Below are 27321 nucleotides of genomic sequence, written 5' to 3'. Positions count from 1 at the left end.
TGTGCAATTACAAATGGTGTTTTTAATTGCAAAAGTGCTGACTGGTTTTATGCAGTGTGAAACCACATTTGGACATTCACACTAGGAGTGTTGTGGAAATTGTGTCCAAAAACACTGAAATATCACATCTTAATATGAGATGAGTAACTGCCCATAGTTGTGCGTGGCTGTGATATGTAAAAACCAGGAACAAGGGGACATCACTTATAATACGATACAACTTTGGTCTCCATACTTAAGTGGGAAAATGTCTGGCTTCATTTTGCATAATCACACAAACATAAATCATTGTAAACAAAACAGTCTGAAGAATATTCTGGATATTCAAATCATATTAATATTAAGAATAGTTGAAATGGTATATGGAAACATTTAATTTTTCAGTTCAGTATAACAGAGAATGCTTTGAGGGAGGAGCTCTTTCAGAGACGTGCTACATTTCTATCTGGATTAACCAGCCCTGATCTCTATATTTCACTTATACTATCTTCCATGCCAATCCCTACAGGTGGAAAGCTTGCCTTACCAGTGGCTGATAGTGAAAAACAAGACGATCATCGGCCCTAAGAGTACAGAGGAGCAGAAGGTGTTGTTCATCCCTCCCCAGGCTGGCGTCTACCAGTGTGTCCTCAGTGTCTCCTCCTGGCCTGCTTCTGCCGAGTCGGAGGTGGCTGCCAGGGCCGAAGTCTTCGCCAAAAGGGTGGTGCTTGTCGCCATAGCTGAGACTCCTGCGCTAGAGGTGAGGGCCTCTGGTTCTTGCTCACATCTGCTCCTGCTGGCTCAGAATCATACAGCTAACTGACAAAATCAGTCGCACAACTCTTCTGTTTCTGCATTGTGCTTTTAAGGAGTAACTTAACACCAAGCCCAAGCCTGACATCTATTGGTAAAAAGCATGCTACTGAAATGGGCATCTGATATTGCCTGGTCTTTGGTGCCAGGTAATGTCATCACCTGTTGTACTTTATAGAAGGCAACATCACCTGGCACCAAAGATCAGCGAATAGCAGATGGCAATTTCAGTAGCTTGCTTTTAGCCATTAGATGTCAGGCTTTACACAGATTTAGGTTTCCCCATAACTGAAGGTGAGAGCTTGGATATTATAGGAATAGGAAGGTATTGAGTAACAGAGTTCAAGGCCATGATTCACGTGCAGAAGTAATGTTTTCAGGTAATGTAGATGTGGAATTGTGGCTACAATTATGAGCAGTTTTATTTTGTCATGTTTTAATCCCTATGTACCAGTATAATCCACATTGATTTCCCCGTTTACCAGTCCCCGCATAAGGCAATAAGTGTATCATGACCTGAAAATAAACATGAAATATGTTGCAGTCTCTTTAAGACAGCACCTCAAATACATTTTTGATTCTCAGGTTGAAGTTGGCAACTCTGACTGTTTGGATTTTGGAGACCTTTCAGGAGGCAGTGCCAAATCCCTTCCTCTCAAACTCCTTAACAGGACTCACGCCACAGTACCTATCCGCCTGGTCATCAGTGCGGTGAGTCGGCACATTACACTTTTACACATTTGCTTAACGCGCACACACACACACACACACACACACACACGCATATTTTGTACTAATTCACTTGCAGTAACAGGAAGGCAGAGTCAGTCTAAATTATACATTGTAACGACCCAAATCTGCATTGAGAAACGGTTTTTAATGGCAGTGGCTTGTTTAAGTCAACATTAAAGCTGATTTGATGCAGTTTGTCTCTATATTTATGCTTTAATTACATTAGATGCTGTTTTCATTGAAATAATGAAGTACCTTTTTAGCAATGGAGCCTTGCTATGACCAATAGCACAAAGACACAGCAGTGGGCATAAGTAAAAATGTGTACTTGTGGTTCACATTGTACATCTCATCCCTCCAGAATGCCACGGCCTGGCGATGCTTCACTTTCTCCAAGCACCCCGTCGCCATGACATCTGAGGTGGGTCACATGACCCAGGTGTCCTCTCCGTCGGTGATGAACCATGTGTTGCATGCCAGCTACGGAGAGGTTAGATTTGCCAAGTCCATTACAGCCTCAACCTCCATCTCGGTCAATATACAGTTATATTAGATGGGTCATCACTGGATGAAACTGATGCCATTCTCCTGCCCTCTCCCCTGATTGTGAGGGCCCTGTTTGTTGTTGTTTTTAGTTTATTTTTTATTTAATTATAGTGTATAGGTTTAATTTTTTCTTGCTGCATGTTTTTTTTTTCATTTATTTTACATAAAATTATAAGCATTTTGCTGAGATCGCAACAGTATTCACCAAAATGCATTGTTTTTTGATCAGTCATTGGATCTAAAGAGGTCAGTTTATATGAATGCAGTTGTTTTCAGAACAATGTGGACAAAGCAGTTTGACAGATTTCAAATTCATTCAGTCATTTAGCAGTTTAAGTGGTTTGATCATACACAGGATAAATGTTTCATATTTTACTTTTTTCAGAACCCAGAGAGCTTCATGGTTTGGGTTCACTTCAGGGCTCCTCAGAAGTACACTACCTCTTCAGGTAATATTGTGTTTATCACATTATCTCGAGCTGAATGCTTAAATACTATTGAATGGTGTTCAGTTTTCATTTGCATTTTTCATACTAAAGACAATGGGATCAGCAGCAACTATGAGTATGAATTTAAACTTTAAATTTCGTTAAATTTTCGTTAAACGTTTTCCGCAACCAGAACCCAGTAATTTGCAGCTAACACAATCTCTTCTTGGTTGTGTTTGTCAGGAGAGCTTGGTCTGGCTGAGGAGTACAGCGCTCGGGTGGACATTGAAGTGGACTGTCCCGGTCCAAGTCATGTGATCAGGAGTATTCCACTCAGGGCCAGGTCTGGAACAGCAAGGGTCCATGCTCCTAAAGACCTGCAGGTAGTCAAGCCGCCATGAAGGGATAACATACGGTGTACCTCTGCACTCTGTCGTCACTTGTAATTAATACAATTCAAGATATTGCAATATATGGGTCATGATAAGAAAGTTCCCTAGCAATGGGAGAGACCAACTTATGTCTCATAAGGTTTCTGAACATGTTTCTGAACAAGATTTGCATGACCGAGAAAGATCTCATTACTTTTTAATTGCAAATGAATTCTTTGTGCGACAGTCCTTTTTTAAGAGTATTGTTTCAAGTCATGTCAAGTTCCACTGTTTCATATAATGTCTTATATAGTGGCTAGATTAATTTATGAAACAATCGGTTAATATTTAGACAGCCAATTCTGTTTGAGTTGGCGTTAGATAGACATAATGTAATTAGGTTTCTTTTGATTTTTTTTTTATGTCTCAGTACTCCAGTTTTCAATTTTTCTTTGACTTGACTGAGGTGGTAAGGAACAGCCTTTTGTGCTTCTTTTGTCTAGACTGTCAGCCTCTCTGCTCCGCTGGGTAAATCTAGTCAACAGACTCTGCCATTAAAGAATGCAGGCAACATTGATGTGCAGCTGAAGCTCAAGGTAATTCTGACCTTTGCTTTTCTTATTAGATCTGGGGTTTGGGTAAGCCTGTGTGACATTTTGGGCTCAGACTGTGCCACATACTGTGGGGAGATTTATTGATATTTTGCTCCTTCTTTTCTTGTTTTTCTCAATTTTTACCTCCCTTCTCTCTGCCCCCTCTCTCTCCTTTCCCTTCCCTTTTCTTGTCCTTTTCCTCTGCTGTCTTACTTCCTTTCCTTCCTCTCTTTCTCTCTCTCTCTCTCTCTCTGTCTAACTTTGTCTCCCTGCTTCCGCTGATCTTCTGCCCTTTTTTCTTCTTACTTTCTTTTCGCCCCGTCCCACTTTCCCCCTTTTTTTCTCTTGTTTCTCTCCTTCTTACCCTCTCTGTCCCCTATCTCACCCTCTACCCACTTTTCCATCTCTCACCTTTTTGTTACCTCCCTCTCCCCTGCCTTCCATCTACTTGTTCCTTTGCTCTCTCACCACTCCTCTCTCCCCTCTTCCTTGCTCCTTTCCTATCCTCCCTGTGTACCTCTGTACAGATCAGTGATGCTGAGGACTGTTTCTCAGTGAAGCCTGATGAACTGTCTCTGAGAGCTGGAGAGGAGCAAGGCATTGTGGTCTCCTTCACTGCACAGGGGAGCAGGAAATTGAAAGAAAGGTATACACACATCATTTTTTCATTTTGGAAACATGTCATTCAATTCCAATTATATTTATTTCAGTCTAATTCATAAAGTAAAAAAAAATATATATAAAAAAGGTTTGTGTTATTGATTGATCTTTAGTTGGTACCTTTCCATGCACATTTCCAATATGTTGGTTAATACTTATTCTGGATAGGCAGTTCATATGCATCAGTCTTAAGCTGTATCCTTGAGTATCCCAAGTATCAGAATATCAGTGGGCATGTAAACACACTCACTAAGATGAATGTGTTTATGCTTGTTCTCCTGCAGCCTTCTCACCATCTTGGTGCTGCCTTCAGGCCCTCAGTACGAGGTGACCCTCAAAGGAGAGGTGACCCCAGAGGACTGTGGCAAACCTGCCACCACCTCTGCCACTATGTTAGGCCCCGGGGTGGCCGGCGACGTTCCCCCTATACTCTCCAACAAACAGTTCGTAGCCTGGGGAGGGGTCACTTTAGGAAGAGCTGTGTAAGCAACATTGAACTTTTCCATTCATTTCACTGTTTTTTATTTTTTTGTATGTTTTGGTTTTTTTCTTTTGATCAAGAAACACACGGAACAAACACTATGTATAGATATCAATTATTCACTGGAAAACTATCAATAAAACTCAAGGCCTGGTGGTCCATCTCATTCTATTAGGCTTTTATAATGTTATTCATGAGAAGGGACAGAAGGGGTCTACAGGGAGTGTTATTCCTCAGAAGCCATTTCAAGATAATCCACAATTTATTTTTACTCATTGAAGAGTGGCACTGTACAGAAAGTAATAAGAAAACTGAATCCCCCACTGGATGGAGGTATCCTTCAAGGGTTTAACCAGATCCAGCTTTGAGTTGGCTATCCCACACAAATTAGGACATTAGGATAATGACACCATAATTTTTCCAGGAGGAAATCTCCGAGCACCACAGTTTTGGAAACTTAGTCTAGGATGACAAGTTTTGATGCAGAGTTTGTTCATTTTGTGCACCAACTGTCTCTGTGTAGCCAACAGCTGTCTCTGTTTCTCAGCCAACAGAAGCTGGTTCTGAGGAACAACTCGCCCAACACCACACAGCAACTACGCCTGCTGATCCGCGGTCAAGACCAGGACTGTTTTCAGGTAGATTCACCAAACCTACCTCACCAAAAATTAAAGGGGTAGTCATAATTTTGTGAATTACATTTTTACAATCTAATTATTGACTTTTCCACATCGATGCAGAATCAGAATTAATGTGGCATTGTAGGTTCAAATTCATGACCTTTATTTCTCTCTGTCTTGCTTTCTCTCCGTCTCCTGTCCCTGTACGTTGTATCTTACCTAATAAAGCAGAAATGCCATCAAAACCATAATAGAAAATTTGAGTTATCACCTTGGGAATGTCTGCGAAACAGTTCAAATGTAATGAATATAAAATAACTTGTCCCTCAGCTCCAGAGTATGTTCAGTCTAGAGGAGCGTTTGACGCGACATGGGGAGCTGTCCATTCGTCCCAGAGAGGATGTGGCCGTCCACCTGCTCTTTGCTCCCACCCGGGTGGCCTGCATGCTGGCCAAGTTGGAGATCAAACAGTCTGGAGTCCGACCCTCGCAGCCAGGGGTCAAATTTACCGTGAGGACTCTTATGGCCCTGCTTCCACTCCCTTTCTCTCTCTGGCTTCTTTTTCTATAGTGATCTATAACTCGTTATCTCTCTCACCCTCTTTTTTTTTTTTCTTGTCTCATTCTCTTTCTCTGTGTCTCTTTGCTATTGCTGCTACTTTTTCTGCAACCTTCTATTTTCATGAATCATTAATATCTTGCCATTCCATAATACACTCGGGCACAGACACACACACACTTCCTGTGCATTCTTTCTCTCTCTGCTATTACTGCAGAACCTCCCTTGTTCACCATACTGTGTTGTAATGTCCATAGATCCTATGAATCTTGATATTCTATAACCCACACCTTCAATTTCCTCTGCTGCTACGGCGGCTTCCAGCCGTTATACACATGCTGTGTTTCAGTTTTCAGAGATCTTTATATATTGTGGCACTTAGTAATACAGCCATACACACCTACCAGCTCTTCCGCTGCAATTGCCTCCTGCCTTCTTGTACATGATGTAATATAATGTTCCTAAATCTTGTATATCTTGGCATCCTACACACACACCTCAGCCCCTTCACCCACTCTCTTTGCTACCGCTGCTGCTCTCCTCCTTCCACATGCTGTGTGTTTTAATTTTCTCAAATCTTGTGATGGTTTTGCGCTCAACCTGTCTGGATACCTACAGAAAGTTGGGCTGTAGTTTAAGACGGTTCACATCTTGGTTCAGATACCTCTGTCGGGGTACGGAGGCACCAGCAACATCATCCTGGAGGACCAGAGGAAACAGGCAGACGGCTACGTGGCGATTCTACCGGGCATTGCTGTTGGTCGCGTCAGCAAGGTGTGTTTGTGTGTGAGGAACACCGGCTCCAGGGCAGCCTTCATCAAAGCCATGGCCTTCTCTGATATGCAGACCCGATCCGTTATGGAGCCCACTGTCATCAGCCTCGCTCCGTCACAGTTCGTACTGAAGGAAAGGACGCAAGAGGTAGGAGAAGGGATACAGCTAGTATGAACCACTCTTGTTGTAGTTCAGGAATAAATGCTTGCTAGAAGTTGAATGAATTCAGTAGAAAGTGCTTCATAAGACACTGCATTTCATGCTTTGCAGTTACATAGTATACTTGATTAAGTATTCTTTTTTTTTGCCATTAAATACTATCTTCAGTTCAAGTCCTGCTTTCGGCTTCTACCTCTTAGTGCTGCTTGTCGTGTGCACAATGTTTTTGTCGGTATACAATATCTTTATGTGTGTGCAGGTGATCACAGTGCTGATGAAGTCCACCCAGAGAGAGCAGACGCTGTGTCAGTCGGCCAACGCCCTGCTGGCTACGGTCTGTCTGTTCTGTGGAGACGAGGTCTCCAGGCAGCAGTACAGAAGGTCAGACCTTACCCCACCTCTTCCTAATTAGAGTGGTAATGTTAGGAGGCATAAGGTAGAGAGGTATAGGAGGGAGTAGTGGATGGTTAATAATACAATCAAACTGTCCTAAGGCATAGGAATAGTTTGTTTCAAAGTGCAGAGGTAGTGGTATTTTCCTTTTTTAAATGGTAATGCGAGTCTCTCTGGATTTGAGTCACTGTGTTAATGTCACTTTTGTTCATCAATCGTGGAAGTACTGTTCTGTACAGTAATGTTTTTCTATGTAGGTGGAAGTTAATTTAGTTACCCCCTGAAATTCCTCTGTTGTCCTTGTGAGAATCAATGCTGGACTGTAAAAGTGATTTACAAACATGCAGCCAATAAGAATAATACAGGGGAATTTAAATGGTTTGCCTCCATCAGACCAGTGATTCCATTCTGTAACCTGGTCTCATATGCAGGAGCTCACAGAGCAAGTCAGGGTTTATTCTCTGAGCCACTCGATTTCCTGCAAAGCAACATTCTGTGATTCTTCATTCATTTTGTTGCCCTCAGAGATGATTTGCATGCTGGGCTATAGTTTCAAATACACACACCATGCTTCTGAGTCATGAAAATGCTGATTTAGTTTGTAGATCCAACCTCAGATGGCTCTGCTTTTGAGTAGCTGTATTATTTTATTTTTTTCCCCACTGTATTTTTGTGTGTTGTTCCCTCAGGTTGCTGCAGAGCAAACCAGAGACTGTGAGGAAGGTTCTGTCTGAGAACAGCCTGCTGAAAAACATAGACTTCAACGAGAAGTTCCTGGGAGAGGAACAGATTACAGAGAGTAAGATGTCATGAAAAAAAATGCTCTTTGGTCTCCAAACAGCTGAGGTCTTATGGGACTGAAACATTTATTCCAAAGTGATTGTTGCAAAGAAAATATTTAACGTAATAATCCGCAGCATTTTTGTATAAATGTCCGTTTTGCTACTCTCTGTTGCCAAATGATAAAACACAATAATGATAGTTCATGAAAGCTTTTACATTTGCTGTTCTACTTGTGTCAGGTGTCTGGGAAAAAAATCTCTAGAGCACAGAGTAGTTGGCATGAACAGAGATAGTCACCATGGCTGAACAGACAAAGAAAAGAGCACCACCTACAGAAACTCAAACTTGATCAGCAGAAAATGCAATGAAAAATAGTGTGGTCAAAAAACACCACAGCCAAGACCTGGCACCAAAGATGTCGTCAAAATCCCACAAATTAGGATCTAGCAGATTACTACTTTAAATGTTTAATTTTGTTATTAACTCCCATTTGTATAGAAGAAATAGAAAATTAACAGTTTCATTCCAACAAACAATTAGGGTACTTTTTAAAGGTCGATTTAAGTCCTTTGTTGAGAAAATGTTACTAGATTTATGGACAAAGTTTTTTATTTTAGATATTGATGTATGTATTATATTTATATTTGAGATATTAAAAGATTAATTTCCTATAATTTTGTTTTGGATATAGCTTTTCAAATATGCTATTATATTGGTGGATACATGTGACTAATGATTTACCCTCCTTGTAGCCTATGACCTGCCCCAGAGGCCGAACGAGGCCCAGATCTTCTATGGGAACATGAGTAAGGTGGTCGTGTCTTTGCTGGGCAGCACACACAGCTCCGACTCTGGGGAGAGCATCCACATTGAGCTGCTACAGCCGTCTGCTAGACATGGTTCAGAGACAGACAGGTACTGCCATGCATATTAAATATCTTTGACACATAATTTGCTAGGACATGGTTCATCTAAATATCAGCCTTCTGAACCAACCACTCAACTCCACAGACAAAAATAAATTTGGATTGCGTTATTGTAGGAATTTCCCTGCTGATAGACGACTAAAAAGCAATACAGATGAGACTGCACAGGTTGTTTTGATGTCTGCTCACATGCATGTTTCATAGTTTTTACGAGAATTTTATGTATTCAAGTCATACGTTCATCTCTCTGGTTTGACAAAAATGTTTAGGGAAAAACACAGTTCTCCTGTTCATCCTACTAATTACAGTGTACTGATTTGGTAAAAGAATTACGGTCACAGTATTGTTCTGCACAGTTTTGATAGCATCAACTTCTATATGGAGTGGACTATGTAAGATTATCTCAGATTGTTTGTGTTTTCAGCTATGGTATATGATAGTCATAGTGTAAGTCTTAAATTAACACTATGTATAGTATAATGTTGTTATGTAATTCCCAGTGGTTTTACAAATGGCAATGTGTCCCTGGATGTGCTGCCAGTGAAGGGTCCCCAGGGTCCAGCCCTGAGAGTGGCGGAGCCCTCCCTGAAGGTAGCAGCTTTGAATAATCCTTGTTTGATGGACTGTGTTCTTGTAATGCATGCTGACTTTGTTTTGCTGCTGTTTTCATGGGACGAGTTCCATGTGTCTCCCTCCATTTATTGGAACATGATGTTTTAGTTTTTGAATGCTGAATGTCTGTTCTCCCCCCAGGCTGCAGAGCCATCAGACAGGCAGCAGGAGTCCTGGACCATCCATCCAGAGCAACTTGTCCTCACTGCTCCCACCATCAGTGAGTAGATGCTTGGGTTTGAAAGTGTATCATGATGTGACCTTTTTTGATGTTAGTTTTGAATCCTATTATGACATTTTAAAGGGACCTGATTTTGAACCCTGTTATGGATTTGGAATAAGGTTGCTGAAACGGGAACTTCCTCAGCCTCAGAGTATATGTGGTTCACTCAGTCTTTCTTTGACTTTTTAATAATGTAATTTTGTTGTTTTTAGATGATGCAGCCACCACCAGGCAGGTTCAGATCTGTAACAACACATCCAGAGAGCTGAGCTTTGAGTTGTCCTGGCCCGCACACTGCCTCACCATCACCCCTCAGCATGGAGTCATCGAGCCTCAGTAAGAATATGCTACTTTTCTCAGGACCTCTTGGTGGTTCAGTAGGCTAAAGTGCAAACCTGGACTGGAGATGTTGTAGGTTAGAATTATTATTATTTATTTTTTTTAGGCATTTTTATGCTTTATTTGACAGAGATAGTGTGAGAGAGAGACAGGAAGGTATACGAGAGAGAGGGGAGGACATGCAGCAAATGACCGCGGGAGAAGGCAGGAAATGTGGTGAAGATGAAGCAAAAATACCGCAAAAATAACCCTCTACTCTTCTCACTGCCTCACTAATGTTAAACATACACTAGATGTCTCATGTATCTTTGATAGTTTGGTTCCTAATGTATATTGTAACTTTCACAGCACTCTGATTTTACTAAGTTTTGAAAGACCTCTGTCTAGGTATTGTCGTCATAGCTCCACTGGATTAACAACTGCATAAAGGTTTGATTACAGGAAGGATGTTAGGCCTTGCAGCATTATCTATATGACTTGCAGTAACTTGGTAGTTATGAAAGGGAAAAGTCCACCAGTGTCTGTTATTTTCTGTTTATCAAGGTGCCACCTGCAGATTCTGATCAGCCCCAACCCCTCGCTAGCAAGCAAGTCTGCCCTGCTGCCATGGAGTGGACAGATCTATGTGCAGTGTGACGGTCAACAGAAGGTACGTTTGGCTCATGGGCTTTGCAGACATGAAGATTCACAGATCTTCATGAATGTTGACTGTTGTACTGTGTGCACCTGTTATACTTTTCTCTGGATAACACCATAAGCTAAATCCCTGCACTATAAACATTGGTTCAGTTCATCAAGGTCCAGATTCGTCGGGACCTGGCTCTGGATGTGTCTGCAGCCCCAGCAGATCGGTCTCTGTCAGCCCTGTCTCCTCAGACTGCCACCCCCCTGCTGCCTGTGGTCAGGCCGCACACCAAGCCCTCCCAGCCCCCTCTGACCCCACAGACACCTCAAGCCCTGGTGGAGATCAGCAACAAGACCATCATCTTCCCCACCACTTCCTCAGGGGAAACTTCAGGTAGGGAGTTGACTGACCAGTTGACTACTAGATAGAGAAAGATAAAGATAGCACTTTATTAATCCCCTTGGGGAAATTCAGGGATAGATAGATAGATACAATTATAACACAATTTTACATAAAATTATATAAAATAGAATAATTCCTAAAAATACATTACATGAATTCAAAAACAAATAACATAGCTTAATACACCTCTGCTAGCTCCCACAGACTCACTGTGAATGAATCAAGAGTGGCTGTTTCAAAGTTAGTTGACAAGTGCCTGAGGGGGATTTCAGTGTAATTAGCACTCTAGCCGCAACTATTGTGGCACTCTTGTACACAAGAGTTAAAAAATCACAAGCACAATCTGATATTTTAATAGAAAACGTAATGTAAATGATATCACGGTATTGAATGTGACACCTTGAACATATTAAAATTTCCCCGTAGGCGGTAATATCAAGATACTACCCAACCCTACTCAGTGGGACTTGTCAGTGCCAGACCAACTCAAAATGGGTGAAAACACTGTTTGATTATTTGAAAGTATAACTGAGCTGACACATAACCTCTTTTAGCAAAGATATCCTAAAAAAGAATCACAGATTTTGTTGAATAGAAATCAGGCAAGTGAAAAGGTGATTTAGCCTAAGACGTACTCTGAGGCACTAATGCCGAGTTCTCACTGCACAACTTTTAGCCTGATATTATAGTCCAACTTTCCCATCCCAACTGGATTTTCAAAATCAGGCTAGTCGGCACAGACCATCAGCATAGCTAATCTTGAATGGTTAAGAACTCGGTCTCTTCCCTTCCCATCAAGTCAGACCAGTTGGTGCTGCCAAAATTATTTCAATCTTGTTTGATTTCCAAGATTGGAAATGAACTCCTGTAGTGTGAGGTATACGACACAATTTTCTGACTGACACAAGCAATAGCCAATGAGAGTGGAGCTGGAGATTGAAAAAAAAATCAAACGGGAACTGAGCGAGTTGCAGTTTCTCCATTTGCCTGTTGTAGTGTCTGGCAGTAAGGTGAGTTATTACCGTGTTACTGAGGTTCAAGTGTTGTGGGGCTCCGTCAGTGAACCCCATCATAGACGATACTTGTTTTGTGTGATGCTCCCTGTCGTCTAATGTATGATCCCTATCTGTTGCTCCTCTTCATGTTTGTGCACCCACACAACAGAGAGAAATAGAAATCTACTTAAAGTCTTACTGTTGAGTGTGAAATGCTTTCCGCTTTCAGTCTGCTGGGATTTTATGTCATAGTCTATAGGCAGCATGAGTGTATTCTTGTGGGAGACTCTAACTTGTGTGTCGCTCCTCTACTTCAGAGGCCCAGCTGGAGGTGGAGAATGGGGAAGAGGAAGTGAGGTGGTACCTGTCATCTTTTGCTCCTCCATATGTCAAGGTGCTGTTTTCTTGATTATCCTTCTCTCTTCTGTAAACCTGTTTACTCTGTTTTCTCTTAGTTCTTTCTTATCCCTCTTTTGGAAACAGATCCTTTGACTTTGTAGTTTGTTTCCAATTTCTTTCCACTTACATTTGTCTGTTTTGTTGTAGTTACCTTACCTGAATCCTTTTCTTTTGATCCATGACTCACTTTGGTTATGATTTATTTTTTTTGGATCACACTCATGATGTTCATTTTTTCTCTGCTTCAGTACAGTCGTTTCTCTAGTGTTTGGCCAGTGCGTGATAGTAGCGGTGGCTCCTGTTTTGTAGTGTCTCAGGTCAAGCTGTGATCCATTGTCTCTCCTCAGGGGGTTGACAGCACTGGAGACGTGTACCGGGCTACCTACACCGCCTTCAGGTGCTCCAGAGTCTCTGGAACTCTGGGCGCCCGGGAGAAGATGCAGGTAGTCACTCACATTAAAATAGACTTGTTGGGTTTATTTAGGGGAAGTAACTGTAAAAGAAGGGGGGTAAAGATATACTGCAAAACTTGATAATAAAGGCAGATCTGTAACAATTGCCAGGGAGTGTGTACGTGAACGTTAAAGCCAGATAAAAAAATATATATATGGAAGAATTATTAGAAAGGAGTCAAATTCATACAATACTTGTAGCCTAGAATATAATTAAAATTACTAAAATAATACAAAATATGTTGCCAAAAAGAGACATTGCATATAGTACACGCACTGGCATATTTATCTCGTTGCCATGGATACAGGTACTGATGCAAAAGCCTTTAAATTCATTGCACAGAAGTTAATCTCTCTCTAAGAATATTTTTGAGTGTAACCAACATGTATATTGTTAAACGAATTCTGATTGTCTCCTGAAATGTCTTTCCCAGGTGCCCATTACCTTCTTGCCCAGGGACCGAGGGGACTATGCCCAGTTCTGGGACTTGGAGTGCCACCCTGTCTCTGAGCCCCAACAGAAGACCAGAATCCGCTTCCAGCTCTGTGGCACGGTGAGGATTGATTTTACTAGTTTTGTGGGATTTAACTTTGTAAGCCTGGGACTCGAAAAAGAAAGTGTGCCACCCCCCTGGGACCCAGGGTGAGATGTGTTGCTGCTACTGTCTCATGGGACAAACAGCCATATGCCTATGATTCATTTTGGCTTCACACCCATAGTTTAAGAAACACATGAGTAAATAATGAAGTGTTGCCTGTGTGTGTGTGTGTGTGTGTGTGTGTGTGTGTGTGTGTGTGTGCGCGCGCGCATGTGTGCAGTCTGCACAATAAAAATTGGCACAATGTTGCATTGTTTCCTGGGGTCTAGGTTAGGTGGGTCTGAATTTTATTTCAGGATTAATCCTCTTTTTTAGATACATGATTTTCACTCAATATATCACAAGCAAGTAATTGTGGCGCTGTGTTTTATGCCCTCTGCAAGCTGCCTTTTATTGGTGGGTATCATTGTTTCCCATTTTCTGATGGTTTTTAAAAATCATAAACCAGTCCAAAGAATTGAGCGAGATGTTGAAGCAAATCCTGAAACTCTGAAATTTTCTCAACTGAAGCCCTTAAACTCTTTGGGGAATATGTTTTGAATACAGTTGCTTCCTTTTAAGCATTAGAGCGTGTGATTACCTTTTGATATCGATTTAAAAAATCTGCACGTAGGGTAGTACCTTGAGTATCACTTTGTAGTGTTAATGGAGGATTTAACAAATGAGGAAAGTGGGTTCTTGGATGGTAGGGAGAGCCACCCTGGTGAGACGGGCCTGCAGGCTTCGCATGTGTGCTGCTTTAATATGAAGTGTTATGACAGACCCAGTTAACTTAAGAGCATACACAGCAAGTGGGATGTCAAATAGATTGCTCCACGTAAGTAGGTTAAGTGGCTATGGTGGTAGTGGTTTTGCAATTGTTGCCTTGTTGCCATATTGCTATCACAATGTTTTTACTGGAGTTCCAAGGGTTTTAGTACAACGTAAACTGGTACTCCACAACTCCAATTTGTGAATCTTTAATCTGTGTATTTACATGACAATTGGGTGTAGAACTGAAGATGTACTGTGTGATATTTTATATTTTGTTGTTGAACATGCATATGACGTTTTTGTAGCTTTGTGTGTCACCACTGACCACACAAGTCAAATCTCTTGTGCATGTACTTAATGGATGTTGAAATAGATATTGACAAATCTAATTGCGATTATTTCACAGAATATTGCAATTGCGATTTAAACTGCGATTCATATCATCATGTTTTTCTTGTCATAAATTTTTTAGAACTTTAACATTTTTCGATTAATTGTTCAGCTCTAGTTGAAAGGTGTTTATTTGCCAATACATTGTACTAACCAGCGGTTTAAACTTTTTTAAACTATACCCACTAGTCAGAATTTGATTGGACTTTAATGGATGTGGTATGGAGATGGGAGTCATGTTGCTAAGATCCTTAAGTTTTGTCTGTGGTTCTAAAGGGAGTGAAGTCTGGGCCAGTGGAAGGACCACAGGAAGGAGACTGCTCTCTGGTGAAGACAGAGGCCACAGTCAAGTGCAGGAAGAGAGCTGATGCCTCAGCAGTCAAAACGGGGTAAGACCTGCTCAGCTAAAACCATACATGCCTATGGTACCTACCTGTGTATATCTCTATGACAAAACCTTGCAGTCAGCAGAGGAGGTATCGGAATATCTGTGGAATGATGGGCCACTTCAGGATATCTTTAGATATGCTTTCTTCTGAAAAATTATTTCTTTTGTGCAACAGGAAGCTGAATTTGCCTGTCACACAGTAAAGTAGATAATACAGTAAGGGGTGGTTATAGAAGTTGCTATTGAGTAGCTAGTCTTTATAAAGGGGAAGATTTTCTAGCATCAATACTTTCTAGCTCCTCAATATTGCAGAACTAGTCATGGTTTAATTTTCAAAATTGTCACTATTGTTCAAGCAGAGCTCTCAAGACATTCAGTAATTTCACCATAATGACACCATAATGGAATTCATGTAGGTTATTAAGAGTAGGTGTCTCATTTTCAAACTGCGGATGTCTCATTTTGAAGCAAAATGCTTCATATGTTAACTGGCATAATTTGTAATTCTCAGCCAGGAGGAGGCTATGCGAAGGGGTGTGTATTCCCCCCAGGACCTGTACACCTTCCCAGCCACACGGGTGGGTGAGTCCAGTGCTTTGAAGGTCAACATCCGCAACAACTCCTCCGACACGCATGAGGTGAGGCATGCCTTATTCACGTGAAGCCATAGAGGGAAAAAATCTCTTTCTGCGGCTTTTTGTGACTTGCTGCAGTTGTCCTTGGTTAAATTACATACCAGCACTTTTCATTCCAGAAAGGATGAATTGTCCATTAAGTAGGGAGCTTTATGAAAGATGGTGGTGTAACTTCATAAGTCTTTTCTCAGTTGTTACCCTCTAATCTTAACCACCAGTCAAAATACATTTCATTTTACAGTGTCAGTCCAGAGATTCTTGCTTCTAGAGAGCTAAGACCTTCTCATCTCAATGAGCTTCTATGTATTGAGATTCATCTGACATATCACAGTAGATACTAGCTTATCTTGTGTATACTTTTACTCTACACTACTGATTGCAGTTGCATGACTGATTTTTTTGTCTTATTTTTTACTGAATGATAAATGTCCTAATAACGCCTAATGCTTTGCATGGATTTGATGTTTGATGTTTGGCTTCTCTAATTGACTTGCAGCTGAAATTTGTAAACCCTAGGGAGCCCTTCCACATCAAGCATTCCAAATATTCCCTAAGGTGAGTAAAGAGGTCCTTATCCTTGACAGAAACTCTCTGTTGTTCACTTTTAACTTGAAGCTGGTAACACCTTCATGACCAGTAGTGTCATGAACTTTGAGTTAACCTCTGAATTACTGCTTTATTCTGTCACATTGTTTACTTGTTATTGTACTTCCCACTGGGTAGTTCCTTGGGAATTTATGTTTGAGGGCTGCATGCATACTTTGATAGATGGATTTTTTGAGTCTACATTGGTTTAAAAATAAATATATAAAACAAAAGCAAGGAAACAAATAGCTAGGCAGTCATGATCAGTCAGGAGTGATCAACGAGCTGTTTTAGAGACCTAATACACACAAAACACACCCACTTTTGATGCAACTTAGAGTCTGTGTAACATCACTTTCCTATTGCGAAAGCCCACTATGAGGGGTCCTGTGAGATGTTGGGACCTGAGGATGATGTTCCTACATACACACCCATGGCCTGGGGAGTACTGGTGCTCTGCCTAACTAAGGCCTTTGGGAGGGGCTGCTTGGCAGCCACAGGTACCAGTTGTGCTGTGCTGTGCTCTGGTGATGTGGGACTGTGTTCATAAGTGGCACAACATGTGTGCAATGTTCAGATAGACAATTCCTTGTAAGAATATACAAGCGGTATGAAAAACAAGACATACCATGGAAAGCTTGGTATTGGTATTTCATTCATAATTGTTTTTTTTACATCCAATACAAAAATAAAGCATCCTTGTGTTCTGATGACATTTGAATCTGGAATATTCCCATGTGTTGCTACCGCCTGAACCTGACCCAGCCCTAGGTGTGTTGTGAGCACTGCTGTGTGTGGATTCGTGGTGGCCATGTTGTGACCCTGGCATGTTATGACTCCTACCATCATGCACTCTCATTTCCACCACATCCACACTGAGCATTACCATGGTGTGCCGTTAATCATATATACATTATGCTGTAACTGTTTTATTGTGTGAACCTGGTTAAGAATTTAATATTTTTCTTTTGAGTAGAGTGATTTAAGATAATTAGTTCTGCCATAGTCTAGTGCAGGGGTATCCAACCATGTGCCATGGAGGGCCGAGTGTATGCAGGTTTTCGTTCTAACCGAAGACTACAGCAGGTGATTTCACTGGTTAGTACAGCTTCAACCAGAGAGGAGGAACTGGTCAGTGAAATCACCTGCTGTAGTCTTTGGTTGGAACGAAAACCTGCGTACACTCGGCCCTCCAAGGCAGACAGTTTAATACGCCTGGTCTAGTGTGAAGAATGCTAGATTGTATTTCATATCATTTCATGTCATAGTGCAACATTAAAGTGCTTGATTATATTTACATGTGCAAATGCATGCACATGCATGTGTGTCCGCGTGCTTGTGCACGTGTGCATACATTGCCTAGGATATTGCCTATTGTGCATACATGCCCTAGTATCTCAAATTGATATGATTCTCTATCCATTGACTATCAGTCTTCTTCTACGCCCCATAGATCACAGCACTATCTGAAGCTACCCGTCCAGTTCAAGCCGAGCACAGCAGGCAGACACGCTGGCTTGCTGCTCATCCAGTCAGAAACAAGTGGAAGTCTCGTTATTCAGCTGACCGGTGAGGCCTTGCCTTGAATTCACCATCTACCATCCTACTCCTCCACCTCCTCCTCCTACTGGCTGGCTGGCTGGCTGACTTTGCCCTCTTCTGTACTATTCATCATGGGGCAGACAAGAGTGACAGAGAGGAAAAGGAAAAACGGAAAACACTACTAAGGGTCACATGAAGAAAGGAACTGGACTTAAACCTTCCTCCTCATCTTATTTACAGACATTCAAACAATGTAGACTGAGGCTGATTAGCTGGGGCTGACTGAGACTGTGTGTGCTGCCAGCCCAGCCCCGCTCTGTCTGCATCACTCCGTCCACACTGGCCAAGGCACAGGTGTCCTCAACTGGCCCGTGAAAAATGATTGTGCCTGTTTGTGCCTGAAGCTGAATGATTTGGTCTGACTGGCTCACAATTAGTCTGCACTGCTCTGGCATTTCAGAGAGCTAATGATTTTTGTCACTTGACTCTGGATCTGGCATTTGCCTTAGCCCTGAGTCATGTCACAAGGCAGCATTGTTGTTGCCATGGCCCCTGCTAGACAGCAGCAGTAGCAGCACCAGTTTGGATACGTTGGGGATTACTTTGACTTAGTCTCACAGGAATGCCTTTGTCTCTTGTTTGGTAATGTGGCTGCAGGGATTTTGGTTATTTGGAAAAGCCACACTGTTGCCTTTTTGCCTTGTTATGTGATAGAATTTTTGGAAACGAATATGGTCCACTTCTTATGTATGAACTTTTGTCCCAAAGCAGATTTATTAATTGGTATAATGAACTAATGAGCTTAACAAGACTACAAGAGATTTAAGGGTTCAGTAGATTAAAAGAAAAAAAAAACTTTTTCCTGTGAGTCAGTTTAATTTTAATCTACAAGCTGAGGTCTGTCTCCATTGCCTCACAGTTTCTTGTCAATTTTCCATGCTGGCGTTGTTTCTATGGCAATGGCTACTTGTCATACATTGCCTACCTGCATGGCAGCCTTTGTCAGTGCCATGTGTTGACTTCCTGGCAACCTCCAAGACTTGTACCAAGCAGTCCAGATGCACTTAATTGAGTCATGATCAGGACAGCTCCCAGCAACATTAGGATGGTTAATGATTGTTATTACATGCTAAGAGATTCCCCCGGTTGGGTTTTTGTTCGGCAGCTCGCCAGGCCAGCTCAGTGTGGTTACCATGGCAAAACGGTGTTAATCACTGTTCCAGTCCGAGAGAATTAGATCTCCATTTCCTCTTCTGGCTCTGGGGCGAATGGCCAAAATTGCTCGGGGGGTATTGGATTCACATCCATAATCAGTTTGGAAGCAGGAATTGGAGTAGGAAAATGTAAATAAACTTTATCAAGGATGTGTTATTAAGCTGATGGATGCCACACACTGTCACAATGCTTTGTGGAGGTTTAAAACACTAGTGTTGAGTTCATTTTCCAATTTGCATAGCAAATTCAGTATGAATGTCACAGGTTGCCCTCAACACGCCCTCAAAACTATCTTTTGACACATCTTTTGTCTTAGAATTTGCACATGCTTTAAATAGTATATTCTGTAATATATTTTGTTCTATGTACACATTTTAAATAAAGTTTTGTGATAAATAGCTTTGCTTTCGTCATTCTAATATTTTGTAATAGCATTGCTGTGAGTGTGTCAATTTAGGGATGCCATCTCCTTCATGCCCACTTAGATCATCTCTTGGTTATTTGTGTGCAGTAGTTTGAAGTATATAAAGGTAACATGAAAGAAGCAGACCATTCTGTGCATCTCTGCAAATTGCCACCAAACACTGACCATCAGGCAGGAGGGACACTGGAGGGAAAATATCTATCAACAGATTTATCTTGTGCGGACTTCAGCCCCTCAGACAGACCCAGATAACATATGGTGGCCTAATTATGAACCTGATAAGCCTGTGGTCATGTCTGGATACTGAGAAACAAGACCAAAGCACACCAAACCCCCTGGTGCTTGTCTCAGTGCTGATCTTATCGACCACATGGGAAACAAACGCACACTTGCTCATTAAAACCACCAAGGATAAGTTGGATATGGATGCAATCTGCTAATTTTTAGGGTTATTTGTATGGCATTTTCTCTGTGCACCACTCAGCATATAGTAGATGGCAACAGTAAAGATGGAGAGAGTATAACAAAGTTCCTGTCGCTTTGCCATTACAAGGCGCAGTTGACCTCAAAACATGACACAGATTAGAGTGGGGCACAGCAGGGTGGCGTTGGACCGTCCTTCAATCAGAAGACCAGGGTTCAAACCCCCATGTAGGCAAGTATCTGCCCTGCTGAAGTGTCTTTGAGCAAGGCACTGAATCCCTACCAACTCCGAGGGTGCTGTTCTGTAGCTGACCTCTGACCTCTGACCTATGGGAACAAATTATTAGTACAGTTGAGTTGTAGGCTGCCATACTGCAAGTGTCCTGCAGGTGTCGCCAAAGATTCATGAACAGCTCACTGTCAGCAGAGTGTACAGTACAGTAGGGGAGCTGGGCTTTATTTTGCTGCCCAGACTGGAAACCACTGTAGTGCAGTTGGACTTGACGTCTAGCAAGACAACAGCACAGACTTTAAAGACGCAGACACGGCGACTTAGCTCGTTAGCGACTGCATTTACAGGTAGGAAGACGGCAACATTTTCTTAGTCATATTTATACAGTGGTGTATTTTTTTAATGTATAAATGCTGTGGCTGCAGGCGGGTGGAGGAATTTTCTGCTTATGCTAGCTGGTGTGGCTAAACGCTAGCCAGGCTGTCCGGTGTGAGGTCTGACTTTGGGCCAGACGGTGAAAGTTGCTGTTTGGAGTTGGAGCCGCTTTCCGAGCTGCGCCAGACAGTAGAGCTAAGCTAACCCGGCTAACGTAGAGGCCAGCAGGCTAGCTGGCTCCCATCCATCCGCCGGGGCCAAAACACCAGTCCGCTACGTCTCTGCCCCTGTAGGTTAACACAGCCCTTCATCACTGCATGTGGCGTCTATTTATCATAACATTTATTTCCTTGAGTCGAGAGAGACAGAAGTAAATTTTTATGATGCTGGTGTGTTGTTAGCTACCGTTAACTGACTTGCCCTGTGTGATTTGATGAGCAGGCTAGCTGGGAAGCTAGTTGAGAAATCTGATACCCAGACCTGTCACTCATATTTTGGGCCAGGGGTTACCAAACTTTTTCATGCCGATGACCCGCAAATAGATGCATATTAGACCAAAGAACCGCTAAGGACCGATCACTAAGGAACCCCATCTGAGAAGATTGTTGTTGTTGGATATGACTTGGTACAGAATTATATAACTGTCTATACAGTAGGGTGGGGTGATAACCACAGTGGAGACACAGTGAAACCCATAATGAACATATTAACCCTTACACATTCTCTCACCATGCTGACGTCTAGGGAGTGAAACAATAGTGAAATTAAACTGTTCCTCATTTTGCTGGGAACCTAATGAAACCCCCTCAAGGATCCCAGGACCCCAGTGTTTTAGGAAACCTGGCTACTGTAGGTGTTCAATGTCATTTACAGTAGACTCCCAGAAGACGAACACTGTCAGACATCCTATAGACTGTAAAAAATGCAGACATGTCCAACAACAAGTAGGACACATCATCATCGTTACAATCAACATCATCAGACATAAAACAACATGGCTCCACTATCCACCCTACACATCATCATATCAGAATTATATGTTAAGATGGCTACTGTGTATATTAATCAAACCAAACCACAGGCTACCTTTTTAGGCATACTAGCCTACAGTTTTTCATAATCCCTATTTATGTTGCAGACACTTGCAAAGATAATGCCAACATGGCAATGCTTGTAGCTGTATGGAAAATCACAATTGAGACCAACAATTCTTCTTCTAGTCTATAATTTGGAGACCTTTTATCTTTTCATGACCCAAAGGTGGGTCCTCACCCAGCCTTTTAAAACACTGATCTAGGTGATACTGTAGTTGATTTGTACAGTGGCAGAGCACCAGTCTGTGTCTGTCAGCTGTATTCCACCCCACTGAATAGCTTTACATTAATTTGATTACTGAGCTCTGTTCTGTGGCTTTCAGTCTGTGGAAGGCACGGCTCTGTATCAGGTTTCCCCCGGGCCTTGGAAAGACTTGAAAGTTTGGATTTGAGAAAAACAAGGCCATAAATGTTTTTGAAAATGAATGGATAGCCTTGAAAGTACTTCATTTTTTTTTATTAAATCGTAGCTCCCAAATTCATCAGTACGCCTCCGCTCTACATCCTAGCAACAACAATTCACATTCTGAGGAAAACCCTCTGATGGAGATTTGCTTTGATATCGCAGCAGTTTGAAAATGAATGATTTCACCAGGATTTCTTGACTTGACAAGATCATGAGTAAAAAAAAATGAGGCCTCTATGATGTCTAACTTGTCATGTCTAACCCCAAAACATGACTTCTTGAATTTAACCAAACAAAACCTGGAAAGTCATTGAACAGTCCTTGAATTTGATGATGAGTGTAGGAACCCTGCTGTATAGAAAGTTTTTGCTTCTGTTGTATTCTGTTATATTCTATTGCACTGTGTTTTGTGGCTGACTGGCTGTCTGGTTGACAGGCTGGCTGGCTGGCTGTTACGTCAGCCCCCTCCCTCCCTGGCTGTACCCTGCCTCTGCTTGTACTGAAGGCTGAAAGGCTCCAATGGGAGACCTTAGGGAGAGAGCGAGAGAGTCCTCCAAGCTCTGAAGCACCATCATTGTTTTTCAGCTCTCTTTCTCAGCCATCTCCCCAGCCTCCCCTCTCTCTCTCTCTCTCTCTCTCTCTGTTTGTCTGTCTGTGTACCCCCCCCCCACCCACACACACACACACTGTCTCTCTCAAGCTATCTCTCTCCACCTCATTTTCTTTTGCATCTTTTCTCCCTTTCTGTCTCATTCACACACACTTTTTGTCTCTCACACTTATTTTCACAGTTCTGACAGAAATCCAGTCAGTGAGTGGAGTGTGGAGTTTGAATAGTTGTGTCAGAGCCGTTGGCTATAGCAGTAGAATAGTGTAGGTAGCTAGTGTAGGTAGTGTCCTATTTTTGACAGGATGCTTTCATGCCTTTCCCTCTACCTTTTTTCTCCTTTGGGTTTCTGTCGTAGTGGTGAGATGAGCTGTTTTGGTATAGGTGGCTTAGGTTGAATAAAAGTAAAAAAAAAAAAGAAAAAAGTCTTTTCACAAGCCAGTGGATGATGCGCAAACATGTAATTTATTGAGACAGTTAAATGTTGCCAATGTTTCGACACCATTGCTGTCTTTGTCAGGGTATCATACTGTTTAAGATTTAGAGGAATTATAGGATAATACCTGTGGGTTTTTTTTAAGTTTGTGCCAATCGTCTAGGTTGCTCCTCTCCTGCGCATTATTGCTGCTGGTGTCTGCACAGTCAGCGTAGTTAGAGATATCAGGGCTTGTTTTCCTACCTTCAGAAGAAGCCATTTGCGGTCATTCATTCTTGTGTGAAAAACAACTTCTACAGACTCGAAAGTTGTCTAGAGAATCCATCACAGTAAACATGAAGCCTGAATTTGGTTTTTGTCAGAGTTTCTGTTTTATCATTATTTCGTTATGCCCAAATGTAGTTTTTTCATATCAGTGTGCACATTCAGAGACCTCTCATTGGACCAGAGAATATTTCAGGCTCTTTGATTGGATGAGTGAGGTTGGAGGGCGTGGCTGTCACAATGTTAACATAAGATGTAGACAAATCTTTTCACCAATCGCTGATATCCTTTGTGATTACTTCATGCCCTGCTTACTGTCAGTCACCTGAAAACATACAAACTGTATTGTCACATCCATGTCTTCTTATTTAGGCCTATCCCTAATCTGAGACAACTGTTAGTTTCAATTTATGTTTGATACCATGAAGTTTGTATTTTAAAAACAATGGCAAACAAGTTGATTGTTCAAAAAAATCTAATTACATACAGAATGCATTCCAAAATTACTGGGGGAAATGTAAACTAGACATGGATATTAGGAAATGGGCTATAACTCTAAATGACACTGGTATTCTCCTTGAACCTTTCTTCATTTCTACATTTGTTCATTTCCTCAGGCCAGCTCTGTTGTATGTCACTAAAATTTAAATCTAAAATGTTAAAAGCTAAACTAGGACTTTTGGGTTTTTTTTAAGCAGGGCTCCATTTACTTTTTGCCACATTTACAGCTACAGTAGTTTAACTTCTTCTATGCATTCATTTCTTAACTCCTGAGGGGGATGGGTGTTTCAAGCCAGCCGGGTCAGTACTGTAGTACCTCAAATGTGTCTCTGTTAGTACCATATCAATAGTACTATATTCATAGTCCATTCTAATGCTGTGCTTATATGTTTCATAGAATGTATCCATAGAGCAGATGGCCTGGGTAACTCTGGGACTGCAGTGTCTTGTTTAATTCAACCTTAATTTAAACAAGGGAACACACAGAGGGCAAGCTCTCACTTTTTTTAAGGTCGGCAATGTGCGCAGGCTAAACTGCAAAGGTAGAGGACATTAATATATACATGAATAAAATACATAGCAAATCATGAAATAATAAATAAGTGGGAAAGTTCAGGAGAAAGTCAGCAGCCAGCCTGTGTGTATTATTAGCTCCTGTAATGTGTTCCAGTCTACCAAGTCTGGTGTCTGTCTGGATCGCCCAGCTCACTGTACAACTGCCACACATTAGGCTATGCTGAGAGAGGCAGACGTGTGTGTGTGTGTGTGTGTGTATCCATCTGTCTGTTTGTATTTCTGTCTGTCTCTTTGTTCTTCATAGTGTGTGTGTGACTGTAACTGACCGTCAGTCTGTGTGTGTATGTGTGTGTGTGTGTGTGTGTGTGTGTGTGTCGCCCTCTGCCAATTAGCGGCTTCTCACCTCCCGAGGCGAGAGGCTGAGTGTGTGTGTTAGACAGAGGAGGGAGACGTGACAGGGCTTGTCTGCCGCTGATGGCTCAGCCTTAACCTGAACTCTCACTCGCGCTCTCTCTATCACTCTCTCACTCTCTCTCTCTCTCTCTCTCTCTCTCTCTCTCTCTCTCTCTCTCTCTCTCTCTCTAACACACACACACACACACCAGTCTGAGCACTGAGCTTCAACCCAAACACACACACACACACACACACACACAGACAGGACCTGAGCTCCAGCCAGTTGTTGATAATACGGCCTTGTCTGTCTCGGAGCCCATGTGACACGCCAACATGTGACAGTATTGTGTTGGTGGAGTGAAGGCGCGAGACGGGCAAAGACGAGTGCCAACCTGCACCAGAGTGTGTGTCTTTGTCTGTGCGGTTGCTCTTGTGTGTGTGTCTTTGTATGTACAAATGTGTGTCTTGTAACTTAATGTGTGTGTGTGTGTGTGTGTATGTGACATTGTCGTGTATAAAGCATGGTATGTGGAAGCACAACAGACTAAAGTGCTGCAGTCTACATATGGCTAGTAGCCTCTTGGGAATTGTTTTCTAAGTAATCTAATGATCCCAAACTGATTTTTCAGGCTACTGTGTAATTAATCAAGGACAATTGATTGTATTTAAGTTGCTAATCTACAAGCTTAAAGTGTTCACTTCAGCCTACTGTGCACTACAGCAAGTTGAGAAGGCTTTGGCAAAATAACATAGCTTGATACCAATTTCTTCAGAGTAATTTGGCGGCACATTATAACATTTCCATGGCCCATGTTTGGGATCCAGCCCAGCCTTTGAAAAGCACTGCATCACACAAGATGAAACAAGATTTTCACTTTCTGGCCAAAGTGAGAGGATCACACAAATAATTTTGGTTGGGGTAAGGGATAAGGTATATTTAACACAACTGGCTTTGCATATCGGCCAGTACCAACCAGCTTGGAGAGTTCTTTCACTAATTAAACCCAAAGTTGTCGTCCTAGTCAAATGTAAGATCAAAGTGCTGCAGGAGACCCTCTGAGGAAAGCTATAATTTGGGGATTTTTTTTTTACCCCAGTCGGCACACCGCGGTAAGTTGATCAAAGAGCTTATTTGCCAAAAACTTGGTTTATTCCTCTAAGCTGCCCTGCAGATCATTGAGGTGAATATTCTGTATGATAGTTAATCTCAGTCATTCACAGAACACCGCCCTCGTCTCCGAGATGTTGTGGTTCAGGTTTTCAAGACTTCAGCTTGTTTGATACAACAATCCTGTTTATCTGTGTTGGACATTTCCTGGTTGCCTGACTTGTGCCAGTTATTTGCTGTTTTTTGTCCTGTTCTGATCACATTTTGTTAAATGGGAAGGCCTTTTTTTTTTCATTTTAGAAATATTGCAGTGTGGATCCACCTTCAGTGGTATTGCCTGAGGCTCTCAGCTCTACAGCTCTCTAGTGAACATGTGTATATTACCATCATCGCAAGCAGGGTTGGAAATTAACTGTGTTAGCTACAGGTAACAGTGACTAGTAAATCCCACAATCCAATCCCACCAGTCACTTTCACTACTAAACTATATATTACCAGATTTTTTAAACATAATAAGACCTCCAAACAATGGCTGTCAGAATGGCTGGTAGAGAAGGGAACCTTGAAAAGTGAAGAGAGGAGAATCACTTCTAATGCAAAAACAGCACTATTTTTTCAAACTAACAATTACAACGAATATAGTTGCCAGTGGTGATGCCATGGTTCAAGCCCATGTGAAATATTTGTATGACAATGACCTGTAAACAGATGTAAAAATGTTCAAAGATTAGAATTTGACACTCACAGATTTCATAGTAACAGAAAATACTTTGATTGTTACTGTGAGTTATGGTCAATTTTGTGAAAGGCCACACTCTTCATCATGTTCATTGGTTAAAAGTTTGACCTTTAATTTCAGCACCCCATCTCGCTGATTGGGGTATTATTTCTCTGGAAACATTTGCCCACCATGTACACCAAGTTACTAGTGATTGTCAAACCCACCTTGAGTTTTAAGGCCACGCCCACATGTACCAATCACAATCAGGCAAAACTGAAAAAGCCTTCAGGGATAAAAACTGCTTTTCAAAAAATGAAAATTAGCAAAAAACATCCAATATGGCAGACGCTGGTGTTTCTTGAAGCAAATTTGTAGGAAGGATAGCTGGACACGTACGTCTTCAATGTTCTTCATGTTCTTTCCAATTTATTGTAAATAGATTTGGTTAAAATCAGTTGAAGAATATTATTGTTACTGAAATGTACTTGTTTTATGTATTTATCATGTTTTATTTTGTCTTATTTATTTAATTTTAATAACTATGATTATTTATTTATTTTTGCATGTCACCACTGTTTGCTCCTCCATGCATCACATGTGATACCTCAGACACCACTGATTGGATTTTGACCAAAAATTCAGCTGAAATTAATTTTGCTTCCCATTGACGGCAGTTGAAATCCACACAAAGGATTATTAAGAACAATCCCTTCCAGTTGTGAATCTTTTTGGCACTTTGCCTTCGCGCAGAGTTCAAATTTGGTGAACGTTGGCCTGCAAAATTGCACAGCCGGCCAATAGAAACACTTTTTTGTCCGTATTGACTTCTGAAGAAAAAAATCCAACAT

At 41.7% G+C, this 27321-nt stretch overlaps 1 protein-coding gene across 1 annotated transcript in view; it reads left to right on the top strand.

Moving 5' to 3' along the window:
* The window catches only part of cep192 (centrosomal protein 192), a 34254-nt gene extending 14917 nt beyond the window's left edge, over nt 1-19337 (top strand). The window contains exons 28-53 of the mRNA XM_071515850.1: nt 509-739; nt 1378-1503; nt 1886-2014; nt 2456-2519; nt 2742-2881; nt 3373-3465; nt 3990-4108; nt 4407-4604; nt 5151-5241; nt 5554-5733; nt 6442-6702; nt 6974-7095; nt 7797-7906; nt 8643-8805; nt 9317-9407; nt 9570-9648; nt 9864-9987; nt 10534-10639; nt 10780-11008; nt 12330-12406; nt 12759-12854; nt 13298-13417; nt 14882-14994; nt 15505-15631; nt 16125-16183; nt 17667-19337. Of these exons, the coding sequence (XP_071371951.1) occupies nt 509-739; nt 1378-1503; nt 1886-2014; nt 2456-2519; nt 2742-2881; nt 3373-3465; nt 3990-4108; nt 4407-4604; nt 5151-5241; nt 5554-5733; nt 6442-6702; nt 6974-7095; nt 7797-7906; nt 8643-8805; nt 9317-9407; nt 9570-9648; nt 9864-9987; nt 10534-10639; nt 10780-11008; nt 12330-12406; nt 12759-12854; nt 13298-13417; nt 14882-14994; nt 15505-15631; nt 16125-16183; nt 17667-17799 (3381 nt within the window). The 3' untranslated portion in view covers nt 17800-19337. The remainder of the gene's footprint in view (nt 1-508; nt 740-1377; nt 1504-1885; nt 2015-2455; nt 2520-2741; nt 2882-3372; nt 3466-3989; nt 4109-4406; nt 4605-5150; nt 5242-5553; nt 5734-6441; nt 6703-6973; nt 7096-7796; nt 7907-8642; nt 8806-9316; nt 9408-9569; nt 9649-9863; nt 9988-10533; nt 10640-10779; nt 11009-12329; nt 12407-12758; nt 12855-13297; nt 13418-14881; nt 14995-15504; nt 15632-16124; nt 16184-17666) is intronic.
* The last annotated feature ends 7984 nt before the right edge of the window (nt 19338-27321 follow it).

The sequence above is a fragment of the Centroberyx affinis genome, unplaced genomic scaffold, assembly GCF_046629955.1.
Source record: "Centroberyx affinis isolate AG114_WGS23_722 - 3 ecotype Tasmania unplaced genomic scaffold, CSIRO-AGI_Caff_v1 ptg000371l_1, whole genome shotgun sequence".
NCBI lineage: Eukaryota > Metazoa > Chordata > Actinopteri > Beryciformes > Berycidae > Centroberyx > Centroberyx affinis.
The sequence above is the reverse complement of the archived record's forward strand: the minus strand, read 5'-3'. Positions and strand labels throughout refer to the sequence as shown.